Raw genomic sequence first — 15,483 nt, forward strand, 5'->3', positions numbered from 1 at the left:
GTTGTTAGATATTAGATTTGTATATTGCCTGAATCTTTTGGGAGCTGAAAAGTGGAGTATAAGTATATTAAAATAAATAAAATAAATTTCAATTGCAACACTAGTTCTTTTCTGATATGAACAGACCACTCATTCTCAAAGGCAGATTCTTGGTTTACTCTGATTCTCAAACAGTCAGCATCCTGTTGCATTTAAAAGGGGACCATAAACATCATATCTATTAGACCTAGAGGCAAAATTTCTCCAAAGTTTTCTAAGAATACACCTGATGACATTTCAGAAAGCATTTCAAGAATTCTTTTTCTTTTTCTCAGCCTCCTAGAAAAAGAAGGCAATTTTGCATAATTACACCCCCCCCCCATATTATTATTTTTTTGTGGCAGCTGCCATCTCAGCTCCACAATGTCCTGGAACACTGGTATTGTGGGGGGTGTAGAATGATGGCCAGGCTGCCACTATGACAACAAAAGAGGAAAGAGTCTATGCAACTTGTCATTGCTAATGGTGAGTGCCATGACTGGGAAACTGCTGGAGAATTTCTTTTCCTTCTGGAGAAATTGTGTGAAATAGCACCCCACCCACTCAGTTTCTGTGCCCACAAATAGGGTGGAGAATTTCAAGAGGCCATTTGTACACAGGTCTAATTTCTAACATTCCATACAGATTCCCTGTGGCACTCTGCAACTGCGTATCACCTCCATTGAAAACCGACGCTGGTTGCCATTTCGGTAACGCACAGCGGTTGGGGACGGGCCTTCCAAAGGCGAAGTGGAGCTGGGCTGCGTCTGGATGTCCCTGTTCAGATGACTCAGATGCAGGCGCCCTTGTGCCATATCTGATGAGACAACAGAAGAGCAGATAGCAATTGACCAGATGATTCCACAGACTGTCAACACTTTGGACAGTTTGGAGTCACTGCTGAGAGGAATGAAGGCAAACAAAGTGACCTTTTTGCTCTAATCTTTTTAATCCGTTCTATCCTGAGCACTTAGGACACTTAACTATACATTTGACTTAACACCGTACATTATTTAAGGAATTTACAGCTGGAAAAAACTTACACTGGAAGATGTATTTAACTAGTTAAGCACTACCTTGCATCTGGATACTGCAGCTCACAGAGACTTGGTCATTTGCAGGACCTTCTCACACTTTTATTAGTTCCCAAATGGCACCCGTAAGAAAGGACTACCCCAAACTTGCCAGAAGTCTCCACCTGCTGCTTCCGTTTCGATGAGCACACACATGAAGCTACAACCAATTGCCATTTCCTATCATATGTTGTTTCAGCAAACAGACACCCATATTCTATACTCATCAGAGGTGACTGCACACGTGGTCTCCCAAAGCAAAAAATAATGCCCATAAAAGAAACCATAGGAGTGAAGTGGCCCTGAGACATAACCGAAAGAGGGACTCAAAAGGCTTTGAGTGGCAGAGAAGCCTGAAATATTTTATTAAAAATTCCCCATGTTTGTAGCTTGTTAACGCAGCTCTTACCAATTTTATTTTATAATTTTTTGTGTATGGCATACTAGTAAATTAAGCTGCTATTCCGAAAGCACAGATCTGTTTCTGGTCGCTGCGCTACATGGAGTTCCCCCTACCCAACCCAAGACTAGAAGAGGCCAGGATAGAATCCCCACAGCCCAGCATTCTGTTTCATGCTGGAATGTTGGCAACTATTATGAAGTAAACATCACGCCTCACGTTTTGAGTGCTAAGTGCCAAAGTGTTCAATTCTCCCAATTTTTTTACTGATTAGTGCATCTTAGGCAATACACACACCCCCTTTCATTTTTCTGCATGACCTAGAAATGCCATAATCATTCAGGGGTACACTTTGAAGGAGTGGCACAACAATGTCCCAGTTTCAGAACCGCTCCATCCCCCATAAGTGATGTGTGTGTGTTCTATCCAGGTGCTAACCTAAGGACCCAGGCTCATTGAAAGTATCCTAAAATTTCCACTAATCCTCCCATGTAGAGCACACTAGCCAGTAGCAATGATGGTGTGAAGGCCCAAATGTATTTTAATGTGCCGCACCAAACAGGAAGGATTGTCACAAGCCTTCTCCCCAGAAGATGATGGTCACAATCTGCTGTGCATGAGGGAACTGGTCTAGATAATGCTTGTGTTTTTTCCAGGTTTCATCCCCCCCCAGCTGTTGAGAATGACATTTGTCATATCAAAGGTCCCTAACTCTAGTTGGCAGCCACGGCAAAATATGGCAGCTGTGGTGAAAAGATCCCTTTGGGGAGTATGCAGTGTGGTGTAGTGGTTGGAGTGTTGGACTAGGACCCACCCATGCACTAGTCACCATCTCTCAGCCTAACATACATACATCAGTGAAGGCGGTGAATGTCCTGTGTGAGTGTCTGGAGGCGGTTGGAGGATGGACGGTGGCTAATGGATTGAGGCTGAATCCTGACAAGACAGAAGTACTGTTTTGGGGGCACAGGGGGCGAGTGGGTGTGGTGGACACCCTATTCCCGAATGGTGTAACTGTGCCCCTGAAGGACCAGGTGCGCAGCCTGGGAGTCATTTTGGACTCACAGCTGTCCATGGAGGCGCAGGTCAATTCTGTGTCCAGGGCAGCTGTCTACCAGCTCCACCTGGTATGCTGGCTGAGACCCTACCTGCCTGTGGACTCTCTTGCCAAAGTGGTGCATGCTTTGGTTATCTCCTACTTGGACTATTGCAATGCGCTCTACATGGGGCTGCCTTTGAAGATGACTCGGAAAATACAACTAATCCAGAATGCAGCAGCTAGACTGGTGACTGGGAGTGGCCGAGACCATATAACACCAGTCATGAAAGACCTACATTGGCTCCCAGTCCATTTCCAAGCACCATTCAAAGTGTTGGTGCTGACCTTTAATTCCCTAAACAGCTATGGCCCAATATACCTGAAGGAGCGTCTCCATCCCCATTGTTTAGCCCAGACTCTGAGGTCCAGCATCAAGAGCCTTCTGGTGGTTTCCTCATTGCAAGAAGTGAGATTCTCGGTTGTGGTGCCCACCCTGTGGAATGCCCTCCCATCAGATGTCAAGGAAATAGACAACTATCTGACTTTTAGAAGACACCTGAAGGCAGCCCTGTTTCAGGAATTTTTTAATGTCTGATGTTTCACAATTTTTTATATATGCTGTAAGCCACCCAGAGTGCCTGGGGAAACCCAGCCAAATGGATGGGGTATAATCATCATCATCATCATCATCATCATCATCATCATCTTAGTGAGGACAAAATAGGGAGTGGGAGAACCACATACACCACTTCAGCCTCTTGGCATAAAGGCATAAAGGTGGGGAAAATTATATATATATATATGCCTACTCTTAAGCTTTCAACTGGTTCTGCTGCTTTGAGAAACGACCCTTTAAGACTACAATCCTGTAACCTGTAAGCCCCATTTAACTCAATAGGACTTATTTCTGAGTAGGCATGCATAGGATGCCTTTAAATGACCTCTTCTGTTGAGAGCACAGCTCTAAGTGTTATTGAGTCACAAATGGAGAATGAAATATGAACAAAGAAGGTTCAGAAGTCCTCTGTGGAAAGCTACTTCTCTCTGGCTTGTGGTTCTATGCTCCGCACTTAAGCTTGATAGGGCTTGTGATGAATGACGGGTTGCTTGGGGGCTCCGGAGCTCAAAGGCCCAGGACAGCGGTTCACAAGTTCAGTGCAGGTCACCCAGGAACCCATGAAATAAAACCCTGTGAATTTGCAGAGGCATTATTTCTAGGATAGGCATGCAAATAAATGAACTGTTTGCTAATTATCATATTTCTGGACAGAGATGTAGCATTTAATGAGAACTCAGCCCTGCTTCCTGCCCATTTCCTTTGCCCTTCCATATGGCAGAAACTGGGCTCTTTTGACAAAGGATACAAAAGATGGATGCAGAAGCACCATGCATGAAACACAATCAAACAAGACTGAATTTGGCAGTGTGAACTGATTACATAAGCCCTTTGCAGAGGTAGGCAACGTTGTCCATGCTGAAAAAATGGTCATGGGAAAAATGGAAAAAGAAATTACCTACATAATTTTAACCTAAGTCAGATTTGAAGCACAGTTAGGAGCCAGCATGTCAGAAAGATGCAAATCATCCTCTTGTTTCTGATCTGGCAAGTGACACTGCTAAATGGCTCCTTCCAATTTCTGCTCTTTAGTTCTCCCTCGCTGTAAGCTGCATATGGAGCTGCATGTGGACTTTTGCATATGCATCCTGCTATATTCCATCCTCACTAGTGGGCATAAGAAAGCTTAGCCTTTTCCCTGACAGCTGAAGTTCTGTTGAGCAGGAAAGTACCTAATCATGCACCTAAGCCATCTCTTAAGACTTCTTTAGCTGTGATTCCTGCATGGCAGGGGATCAGAATAGATGATCCTTGTGGTCCTTTCCAACTCTACACTTCTATGATAAAGCACACCATTTTAGCTTTTTAAAAATATTTTTTAAATCATTTTATAAAATTCATGTTAAAACCCTTCTTGTTTAAAAGCTACTGTACAAATAATGCTTTTATATATAGATGAAAAAACATTCTAGTGCAAATTTAAATCCTGACCATTATTATAAAAGCAAACAAACAAATATGCTGCAGAAATGCTGCCAACAGGGAAAAAGGTGTGTTGAAGTGGCATGGTGATACGATTCAATTGCCTGAAACATGACTGCACACATCAAAGCCATGCTTCTCAAAAAGAGACAGAAGAGAAGCAGGAACCTGTTGAGATTGTGCTGCTTCTTCTGAAAAAACAACAACAAATTTTGTAAACTCTCAAAAGAAGCAGGAGAGGCAGGAGAGTATTTATTTATTTAAGGGATTTCTTACTCACTTTTCACCACAAGGTCCTGAGGCATGTTACAAGCATTATAATTATACCATATTAAAAGCCAATGAAACACTTGAAAACAAACCCAGGAGTGCACATCAGGCAATTATGGTGGTTTCATAAAAGACTTAACCATAAAGGGCTAGGATAAAGCGGTGTGTCTACAGCAAAGGATGGAAACTATATAATGAAGTTACTTAATAGACATATACTTTGGTGGTAGGGGTAGACTGTGAATTTGCTAGCTTCTGGGGCATATGCCAAGGCTGCTTTGAGAAACATTACAGTCAATACTAACTGCTGTTTCACTACCAAGCATTTCAAAGTATGACGTTACCATGAAAATTAATTTAGGCCTCCCGTGTGCTCACTGCTCTGAAAAATGTGCGCTTGCAAAAGGCTGCCCTGGTCATTTTGCCACAAAGCAGTGGGGAGTAGGGCAATGAGAACACTTCTCACCATTCCTGCAATGATAACATAATCAGAAGGACAGATGAAATGGATAGGGATGGGATCACTGCCAGGAACAGAAAAGCAGAATTGATCACTAGTCCAAACTGGAAATCTCTTATGTACCCAAACCCCCTTCCAGCTGCATCTGCTCTGTGTGCTTTATTCATCACAGGAAATGCAGTCTATGAGCATGAAAAGGCCAAATATCAGCAGGTGGACTTCTAAGCAAACTAAAATACAATGTTGAGCTGCCCAAGGCATGTTCCCTCGCACTCTTCCCCACTTACTGCTGGGTTACAGCTGACAGTCTCACCAGCTGAGAACTACCCTACATGGCAAACATTGATTTCACTGCGTTCATTTCAGCCTACTTGGACAGTTGTACGATTTGCTCACTAACCAATGAACTTGTACATGCTGCATGGATCAAAACAGCTGCCTGTATTGAACAATTGCAGGGATGAAAAACTGCAGATGGAACTTCTTCAAAGCGTCAATATTTCCTGGCCATCATTGATAAGTGAACCCTTGCCCGAATAATGGTTCGGTGTGGCCCAAAATGCTTCCCCAAAATGGTCTCCCATATGGACCTTATAGATTTGCAAATGGGGAGAAAATTTGGGAGAGCCATTTCATTTCTGCCCTAGTGCAAATCTATTATAGGGATGTTTAATGACATACAGGCATTCTGATGAATAAAGAAATAAACTCAGAATTAACACATCAAATAGGAGGAAAGGCTTGCAAAACATGAGGTGTGTGTCATGCCAACTTCACACAATATTTTGTAGAAGACTACCCTGTAAAACTACTTCGCTAAAAATATGAGTGCATTACAATACACAGTGGAACAAGATCTGACTCCAGATTGCACAGTAGAGCTTGTACCAAGCTGGGGGTTGGACTGCATGATCTTCAACATCTCTTCCAACTCTATTATTCCAAACTATAGAGTTGGAAGGTACCATGAGGGTCATCTAGTCCAACCCCCTACAATGCAGGAATATTTTGCCCAACATGGGGCTCGAACCCACAACCCTGAGATTAAGAGTCTCATGCTTTGCCAAGCTCCCAATAAGTCCACGCGTGGAAGATTCACTAGCTAGTACGCTGGCAGCTATTGATCAAAATGGCAAATCCAATTTAAATGATTATTAGGCAGGAGAAAATGTAATGAAAAGAAGAAGCAAATATAATAACACCACAATAATAAAAAAGCTGTCATACAGCCATGTTTTGAATGCTGTGCAGAATTCAGGTTGTCCCATGGAGTAGGTGAAAAAGAGAAAGGGGCTAGAGTATTTTCCCTATGAAGAAAAGCCAATGATCCCACTCAGTCAGCAGGGAAGTGAAAGACAGTGCCAAGCAGGAAGAGTTCCATAGCAGGAATCCTACTGGGCTGCAGCCCTGTAACTGCCTTGGCCAAGGTATTTACTAGAGATGTAGGCAGACTCTGGGTGAACACTGCAGAGACCTGTTTGATTCTGTTCCACTTTTTTTTATGAGGATTACAGCAGGATTCGACAGTCAGAGCATAATGAGGGTGCATACAATATCAAAGCAAATTAAAAGAGAAACTGCAGACACTGCCGCTGCCTTTGACAAGTCTCGATCCTTTTATAAATATATTTAAACATTGCCTCTGCCAAAAACAAGCTTTGATCTCCTGGGGAAAGAGGCCAGAATCTCTCTTTGCTCTACTTGAATTGCAAACTTTTAATTACTTTGCTAAGCGTTAACATTTCTGCTCAGTCCTAAGGGCCAATCTCCACAAAAATCTGTTTTATATGGACTATTATTTCCGTTAATCTTTTATTTCTTACACCCCAATCAGACACCCAATGAAAAACCAGACATCCCCCTCAATCTGTTTCTGTCTATAGCATTTGCTAGTCTGTCTGTATGCACAAAATTTATTGCATTTACCTTTACAGCTCTTCTGTGGAGTGGGAGGAAGAGAAAGAGAAAACAATTACTGTATCCATTGTATAGGCTGAGAGCCTAGATAATCTTCCTGACTTGCTCCACATTCGCTCTGAGATTTTGTAGAGAAGAGGAATAGAATGAACTGTAATCCAGTGCTAGTCCAATTGCAACTCTGCTGTTGTTCTTAGAAGGACCTCAGTGGTCTCCAATAGCTGTGAATCTGAGGTAGGGAAATGCAATCCCTAGTTTTTCCAAATGGGACTGGCACAACAGGAGGTCAGTATAGGTGGAGGAGCATAAGGTGCCTCTTGGGCTGCTGGGGACTTTGAAAAATATCACCCCCAGCTTTGTACCTTCAGACTATGCCAAGCCCAAAGGTGGCACTGCCTGGAACTCCTTGTGCCCAGTTAGGTAATTGTTTGCTTTTCTGATCGTCGACCTAGGTTTTCCTGTGCGAGATTTATTGTTCCCTCTGCCCAGGTGAGGGGTGTGTGTGTGAAAGAGAGAGGGGGCGGGGGAGAGGGAGAGGGAGAGAGGGAGAGGGGGGGGGAGTCAAGGGCCATTGTCCTTGGTCCTTGACAGCAGGGAACTCATATGATTGAAACTATTAGGTTGTTTTATGGATTTCTATGCTGCCCTTCAATAAGTTTCCAAAACAGCTGACAAAGGCTCAAAATTACAATAAAAGCTTTTTTAAAAAGAAAATAAAATAAAAATCAAAGTAACAGAAATATGGTGCTGGTACCTGGAAGTGAAATCATTTGGCACTAAGCTTCTTGCATAGAGTCCAAAGCTACTACCTTGTAATGCTGTATATAGTCCAAATTTAGCCAAACCCCACTCTTCTCTTGTTGTTGGCAAATACAATAAGCCCGCAACTTAGGCACATTTAACTTGTACACATTCAGCTTTACGTGTGTGGAAAAATATATATGAAAAGTGATAGGATTCTGTGGGAAATGATGTTGGCAATCCCACTTGCCATTGAACTCAATGGGTTTTGACTATATACAATTTTGGCTTTAGGTGTGATGCCCAGAACACAACATTACAGGCTTACTGTAGACTAAACCATAAACTTGAGCAGGATGTTTTAGCCAGGAAACAGGAGACAATCCATGTTCTTAAATAATAGGCACTGCATTTTAATACAAAATTTTAAAAATCAATATATTAATAGTGCAATCATATCTACTCAAATGTAAGCCCCACTAAGTTAAATGGACTTACTCTCAGGTAACTGTGCATAGATATGCAGCTTAAGAAATCTGTAAAACATGCAAGATTAGCCCCTCAACAGTTAGATTCCACTAGAATCAAACAAGAACAATTCAAAAGCATATATTCTATTCACTGAGGAGTGTGACTGGTTTTATAGTATTTAATTGACCAGTTCTGAACAAAACTAGAGTTTGTCTTCTCTCTATTGTGCAAATATAGCTCATAAATTTTAACAATGTCAAAAGTAGCTAATGACACACCAGTTTTTAAACTGGAAATTACAGGCTGGTTAGCTTAATGTCTGTTCTGCTTAAATGGGTGGCATCGTTAAAGATCAAATAGGCAAGCATATAGAAGAAGCAGAGCCAGAATGAAGAGTTTGGATTTGATATCCCGTTTTATCACTACCCTAAGGAGTCTCAAAGCAGCTAACAATCTCCTTTCCCTTCCTCCCCCACAACAAACACTCTGTGAGGTGAGTGGGGCTGAGAGACTTCAGAGAAGTGTGACTGGCCCAAGGTCACCCAGCAGCTGCATGTGGAGGAGCGGGGAATCGAACCCGGTTCACCAGATTACGAGTCCACCACTCTTAACCACTACACCACACTGGCTCTCAATGACTTCTGCAAGGCAAGTCCTGTCTCTTATATCTGTATGAGTTAAACAGAAGTGGTCTGGTAGCCATAGCATACTTAGACTTTCAAAAAGCTTTCAACTAGGCACCTTACCAAAGACTCTTGAGTAAGCTTAGTAGTCATGGAATAAGAGGAGAGATCCAGACGTGGATCAGGAACTGGAGAAATAGCAGAAAGCAGAGAGTAGGAATAAATGGACAGTTCTCTGATGGAGATAGATAGAAAGTGGAGTCCCTCAAGGGTTGAGACCAGTGCTGAAGTAAGATTCAGTTACCAGTCTAGGGAGATTTTGGGCACAGAATGGGGAATGCACCACCTTGTCCTTTGCCCCAGGCAATAAAATGGCTTGGGCCACCTCATGAAGAACAGGATGCTAGACAAAATGGGCCACTGGCTTTATCCAGAAGTCTCTTCTTATGTTCTTGGCTGCTGGTCAGTTTCTGGTCACAATTCAAAGTGCTGGTTATGACTTGTTAGGACACACGCAGACCAGGGCAGCTGAAGAACTACTGTTTTCCACATAAGTCCACCCTGGCTTTAAGATCTTCTGGAGCCCATCTGAGGCCCATCTGGAAGGGTTAAGAGAGGTCCTTTTCAGTATCCCCCCCCCCCCGGGAATCCCCTCCCCAGGAAAGCTGGTCTTGCCCCTTCATTGATTAACCTTCTGCTGTCAGGCAAAGACCTTTTTTAAGAGGAGGCTTTTGGCCTATAATATGAGTACTCAGCCTTATGGGGATTTTAACTGGGCATAACCATCTGCCACTCTGTTTTTATTGTACTTGGAATGATTTTATCTGCTTTTTTTTAATACATATTATTTTGTCTTGTATATCTTTCTATCTTTGTAGGGTGCCTTACACACTAATGTGGAAACAAATAAACAAATAAAACAAAACAAAACCCAGTCTAATAAATAAACACATCAAGATCCAATCCATAACTGTCTGTAAACAACTGCTCTGATAACACAACTGAAGATCAAAGTTTTCCATTCCTTTTCCTTTCTTCGCATATTGTGCTATTGTTTCCTTTGGTTTATGTTTCTCATTCTTTCCTATAAAAATTGGAGAGAAAGCTCCTGCTATTTCTTTATGTGGTTATCTTCCAGCTGTGTGGGCAGCACTTGAAACAATAAGCTAATCTGAGATAATAAAACCATATTTACAGAAGAAAACCATATTGAAAATGGCAGATGCAACTGTAGCTATTGTCCTGTTAGGGATTTGACATCAAAACACATTCCTTCTATTTGTACATAGTTCTTCTTTTCTACCATTCAAATGTGTCTCAAAGTACCTTACTTTGCCTGTTGTTTAAATGATAGGCTAGCCCTGTTTTTACCAGCCTGGTGCCCTCCAGATGTTTTGGACTACAACTCCCATCAGCTCCAACCAGGGCAATGTTGGCTCTCATCAGCTGCAGGCAGCATGGAAGTTGTAGTCCAAGTGATCTGGAGGACACCAGATGTCTCTTCTGCAGATTAATTCCAATTGTTTGCGTTTCACTGTCTTTATTTTTAACTAGCTAATTTTCCATTTTCAGCTACCTCTAGCTCCATTAATTTCACAGACCGCATCAGTTAAGGTCACCACAATGCCATCTATGTATAGACTTAGTTTGTATTCATTGTTTTTCACTTTTATACCCTGAATCATCCGGAGCTCTCTTACTGCTAATGGTTCCAGGCACAAGACAAATAAGAGGGCCTATAAATTGTTGTTTTATTGTACTGTCATTTTGAAAACCCATTTGCATACAGAGGGAAAAGTCTGGGTCCCTGTTAATGCTATGGGTGAGACAGAGGATCTTCCTCATTACTAATTGCCTTATGAGGAAGTTAGAAAACCCGTGCTTCCTCTCTTAGTAAATGACAGTAAAATCTCTATAATTTACCTGCTAGAAGGTAGAGTAATTTTTTTTTACTCTGGCAGTGGCTTTCCTTCCAGTTGCAAAAATCTGAATAAACTCATGCAAAGCAATGGAATGGAAAACTCACTTCCTCTGCTTGATGGTTCTAAATTATTTTGCCTCTCAACATTCTGTTTTGTACAACTTATGTTTCTAGAAGATGTAAAGGTAAAGGGACCCCAGACCATTAAGTCCAGTCACGGACGACTCTGGTGTTGCGGCACTCATCTTGCTTTCCTGGCCGAGGGAGCTGGCGTTTGTCCGCAGAGTTTTTCCAGGTCATGTGGCCAGCATGACTAAGCCGCTTCTGCCGAACCAGAGCAGTGCACAGAAATGCCGTTTACCTTCCTGCCGGAAGGTATTTATCTACTTGCACTTTTTGATGTGCTTTCAAACTGCTAGGTTGGCAGGAGCAGGGACCGAGCAACGGGAGCTCACCCCCTTCGCAGGGATTCGAACCGCCGACCTTCCGATTGGCAAGCCCTAGGCTCTGCTACCTGTATAGTGGATTAATGCCAATATTATTTTTGTGTGGACAGTGCCATTTTGCCTATATAAGGATCCACACCCACCTCTGTACCTCAGAAACAGAGAGATTTATTTATTTATTCATGTAAACTAAATGAAATGGAACCATAATCACCACCAAGCATGCACTACTCCCAATTTTATGGACACCTATTGTCTCTGGGAACTTCAGCAGCCTGCAATGGGCTTTGGCACCTGCTCCCCATCACCTCCCATTCAGTGCTGCTCACCCCTGTTATTTTTTTACCTTCATTCTTTCTGTTGTTGAGCTGGTTAAACTGCTCAGTGAACTCTGCCAGTGACTCCTCAATCGTTTCTGTCCGGGGAACCGAAAGGGAAAAACGCCGCTTGAAAGTTTTCATCTTGTTCATTGTACCTTCTGTAGCAAGGTGACAACAGGATCTGGATTGGGAAGGAAGGGAAAACAGTCCATTGAGCAACTCAGCCAGATTAGAGAGCAGTGTACCTGGGCACAGCAATCCAAACCAAGAGGAGGAAATCCAAACCCCATTGAAATGACAGATATTTCCAAAAAAAATCCAGTGTTCCATTCAGGAGCAGTTCATCCAACTTTGGGTTAGAGCTTATTTGTCATCTAATGAGATGGATCTATATTTAGCAGGCCTGGAACGGACTTTTAGGGTCCAATGTAACACAACAGCAGCAGTTCCATGTGCTTAAATGCAGAGTTTTGATTATACAGAAAAGTGTATGTGCTTTCAATTTCTGGTATTGGACCCTGGCTGGTAGTGCCAGCTCCAGATTTAAGTGGGCATCGGTGGGGCTTGGGAAATATGCTCTCAGAGCACCCACCTCCACACCACTGCTCATTGACTTTGATTTATGTCTGCTCAAAAGGAGAGGGCAGAGCAAGGATAAACTATTGAACCTTCTTCTGGTTCTTCCTATGGCTTGCAGGCTGGTAGATGACAGGTAAACAGGGAGCAGCAGCAATAAGGAGGATGAGGAGCATGGCCAGAGTTGGTTAGCAATAGACCTCATGATAAGTAAGGTTTGGGCCTTGGCATGTGCCTGATAATGATAGCCCAATACTGACCCTGCACAGGTCAATTCTGTCCAGGGCATCCGTCTACCAGCTCTATCTGATATGCCGGCTAAGACCCTACCTGCCCGCAGACTGTCTCGCCAGAGTGGTGCATGCTCTGGTTATCTCCCGATAGGGATACTGTCATACCTTGGATCCCGAATGCCCTGGAACTTGGAACTATCTGACTTTTAGAAGACATCTGAAGGCAGCCCAGGGAAGTTTTGAATGTTTGATGTTTCGTTGTATTTTTAATATTCTGTTGGGAGCCGCCCAGAGTGGCTAGGGAAACCCAGCCAGATGGGTGGGATATAAATAATAAATTATTATAATATTATTTTATTATTACTGATGACTGGAAGAAAAGTATCTGGAGAGAGGAGCTACATTCAGACATTTTGCCCAAGGTTACCTAAATCCCATATGGCAAAGCAAAAACTGAACAATCATAGGTTATTCATTCCCAAAGCTCAGAACAATATTCCCACCTTTTTCCTACGATGGGCCATTGACCCATAGGACAAGTCAATCTGGGCCATAGCCAATGGTGGGCAGAGTCAGCACAGATGGTGGGTGGAGCCACAGTCAAAAGTGGGTGGGGTTTGCAGCATTGCAAGATTGTATAGTTCTCTCCATCCTTCTAATTACCCTATCAGTGTGAGCCAAGGGAAATTGGGTAAAGAATTGCAGTTTCCCCATCCCAGGGGTGGAGGGTAAATTCTCGAATTCTTTAAAGCCCTAAATGGCTTGGGATCAGGTTACTTAAAAACGAATGTGTCCTACATGTACTTCAGAGCCTTGCTCCAGGTGGTCCCACTGAATGAGACCAGGGCAGGAGGAGGACCTTTTTGGTTGTGGCACCTGAGTAGTGGTACACCTCTCCAGGGAGGCTTACATGAGACCATCTGTGTGGTCTTCTCATTCACTCAAAAAACTTGCAGTCTGGGCCTCTCAGTTCTTAAACCTGTGTTTTAACTTTTTGGGTTGTGGAAACTTTTGTTTTTGTTTTATTTATGCAAGGCTTTGGTTTTATGTCTCATTTTGCATTTAAATGAAAACAAGTCTTGTTTATTGGAAGCTGCCTAGATGGGTAGCATACAAATGCCATGAAAACAACTACTGTACTACATAATGATTTAGAATCGCACAAAATGCCACCACACGAAGTGGCTGCTTCCTAATCTGAAAGAAGCAATTGCAAATGCAATTTGGATACATCTATGTCCCCAACATCAGCCCCCAAATACACACTTCAAGCACACTGAGGTTGACCACCCATAATGAAACTCAGTTGTCACTTTGCCTCTAGTTTATGGCTGCTTCAGGAAGCCTCAGATTCAAGATCACTTGGGGCCAATTTTGTGGTTTTGTGAAAGCATCCTTGAAAGCGAGAGAGACATTATCTTCAAATTATAAACACAATCTATTAAAAGCAAGAATGAGCTCATCACTCAGCTTCCTCTCAGGCTGCCTGCATTCAAGTCAGGCCACCTTTCCTTGGCCTTTACCTGAGAAATGATTCATTCTAAAAACATTAGCAGATGGTTGCTGCCTGCAGCTGCCTCAAACCAGCTTTGCTTTCCCCTTGGGGTTCCCCACCCCACAACAAAACTAATAAGCACGATAGATTATCAGCTGTTTGGAGCAGCTAGATGGTAAGACTAGGATTCTTCTCAGAGAATCATCTCAGTTTAAGACTTAGATTTCAATGTAAAATATGTGTCATTGGTTGGGCTGTACATCTGGGGCCCAGGGAATAAGAGTGCCTTAGCTGGGGCAGACTCAGGTCTCCTTTATTTCAGCTCACATACAGTTAGGAATTTGCAGCCTCTCAGAGGAGAGAGATTGTCAAAACACAGCAACAGAAATTGTACATCTTGTGCTCCCATTAATTAACTTTGCTTCCGCAGGGACATCTCAATTGTTAATTAGCACATATGCACCCAGGGCACGAAGGCCAGTCTGGCTGCAGTTTCTATCATTGCTGCTCTTCCAGACATGTTCTTGCTATGCTAACCTGGTGCCCTCCAAATGTTTTGGACTTCAGCTCCCATCAGCCCCAGCCAATCTGGCTGATGGGAGATGTAGTTTATTTTCTATGAAAGTGTGGCTTGTAAGTATTTAAATAAATAAAATAAAATAAAATAAATAAGTGTGTGAGAGAGAAAGTGACCCTGGACTTAATGCTGAGCAGTGCCCAGGGCAAGAAATACCGTATTTTTCGCACCATAGGGCGCACCGGACGATAGGGCGCACCTAGTTTTGGGAGGCGGAAAACAAGAAAAAAATATTCTGAACCCCAGAAGCCAGAACAGCAAGAGGGATCTGGCTTCTGGGATACCATGTGGCTGTTCTGGCTTCTGGGGTAACCGCACCAAGCCTCTTCAGGGCAGCGGGATAAAGGCTCCCCCTGCCCAAAGAGGCTGCGCAGGGCTAAAGCAGAAGCCAGGACAGACGCGTCACTGAAGGGGCACTGCGCCTTCTCTCTCTCTGCCCAGCGTCCCTCCTTCACAGGTGAGGTGCTGCGCAGAGAGGGAGAAGGGGCATCGCCCTTCAGCGAACCTGGATAAGGAACAGAAGGAGACCCTTTTGTTCCTCCTCCGGCTTCGCTGGACAAGCACGTTGCTCAAAGGGCGCTGCGCCTTCTCTCTCTCTCTGCGCATCGCCTCTCCTTCACAGGAGAGGTGCTGTGCAGAGAGGGAGAAGGGCCAGCGCCCTTCAGCGAACCTGGAGAAGGAACAGAAGGAGACCCTTCTGTTCTTCCTCCGGCTTCGCTGGACAGGCGTGTTGTTGAAGGGGCGCTGCGCCTTCTCTCTCTCTCTGCACAGCGCCTCTCCGCAGGCTGCCGCTTCAAGCCTCGCACGCCTGGCGGGACCTCCCGCCGGGCGCGCAAGGCTTGCGGACACTCGCTGGGGCTGCAGG

General features: G+C 43.6%; 1 protein-coding gene across 5 annotated transcripts in view; it reads right to left on the reverse strand.

Moving 5' to 3' along the window:
* Positions 1 to 15,483, reverse strand: part of CDK18 (cyclin dependent kinase 18) — an 89,422-nt gene that overhangs the window by 18,232 nt on the left and 55,707 nt on the right. Inside the window, exons 3-4 of one of the 5 annotated variants that reach the window (XM_081916413.1) lie at positions 11,764 to 11,918; positions 738 to 835 (exon numbers count right to left, since the gene is read on the reverse strand). In XM_081916413.1, the coding sequence (XP_081772539.1) occupies positions 738 to 835; positions 11,764 to 11,887 (222 nt within the window). In that variant the 5' untranslated portion in view covers positions 11,888 to 11,918. Of the gene's footprint in view, positions 1 to 695; positions 836 to 1,500; positions 1,654 to 7,224; positions 7,541 to 11,763; positions 11,919 to 15,483 lie in introns of those variants that run through there. The other 4 variants (XM_081916412.1, XM_081916415.1, XM_081916416.1 and 1 more) reach the window with 4 other exon arrangements.

Source organism: Podarcis melisellensis, assembly GCF_964234715.1.
Source record: "Podarcis melisellensis genome assembly, chromosome: 6".
Lineage (NCBI taxonomy): Eukaryota > Metazoa > Chordata > Lepidosauria > Squamata > Lacertidae > Podarcis > Podarcis melisellensis.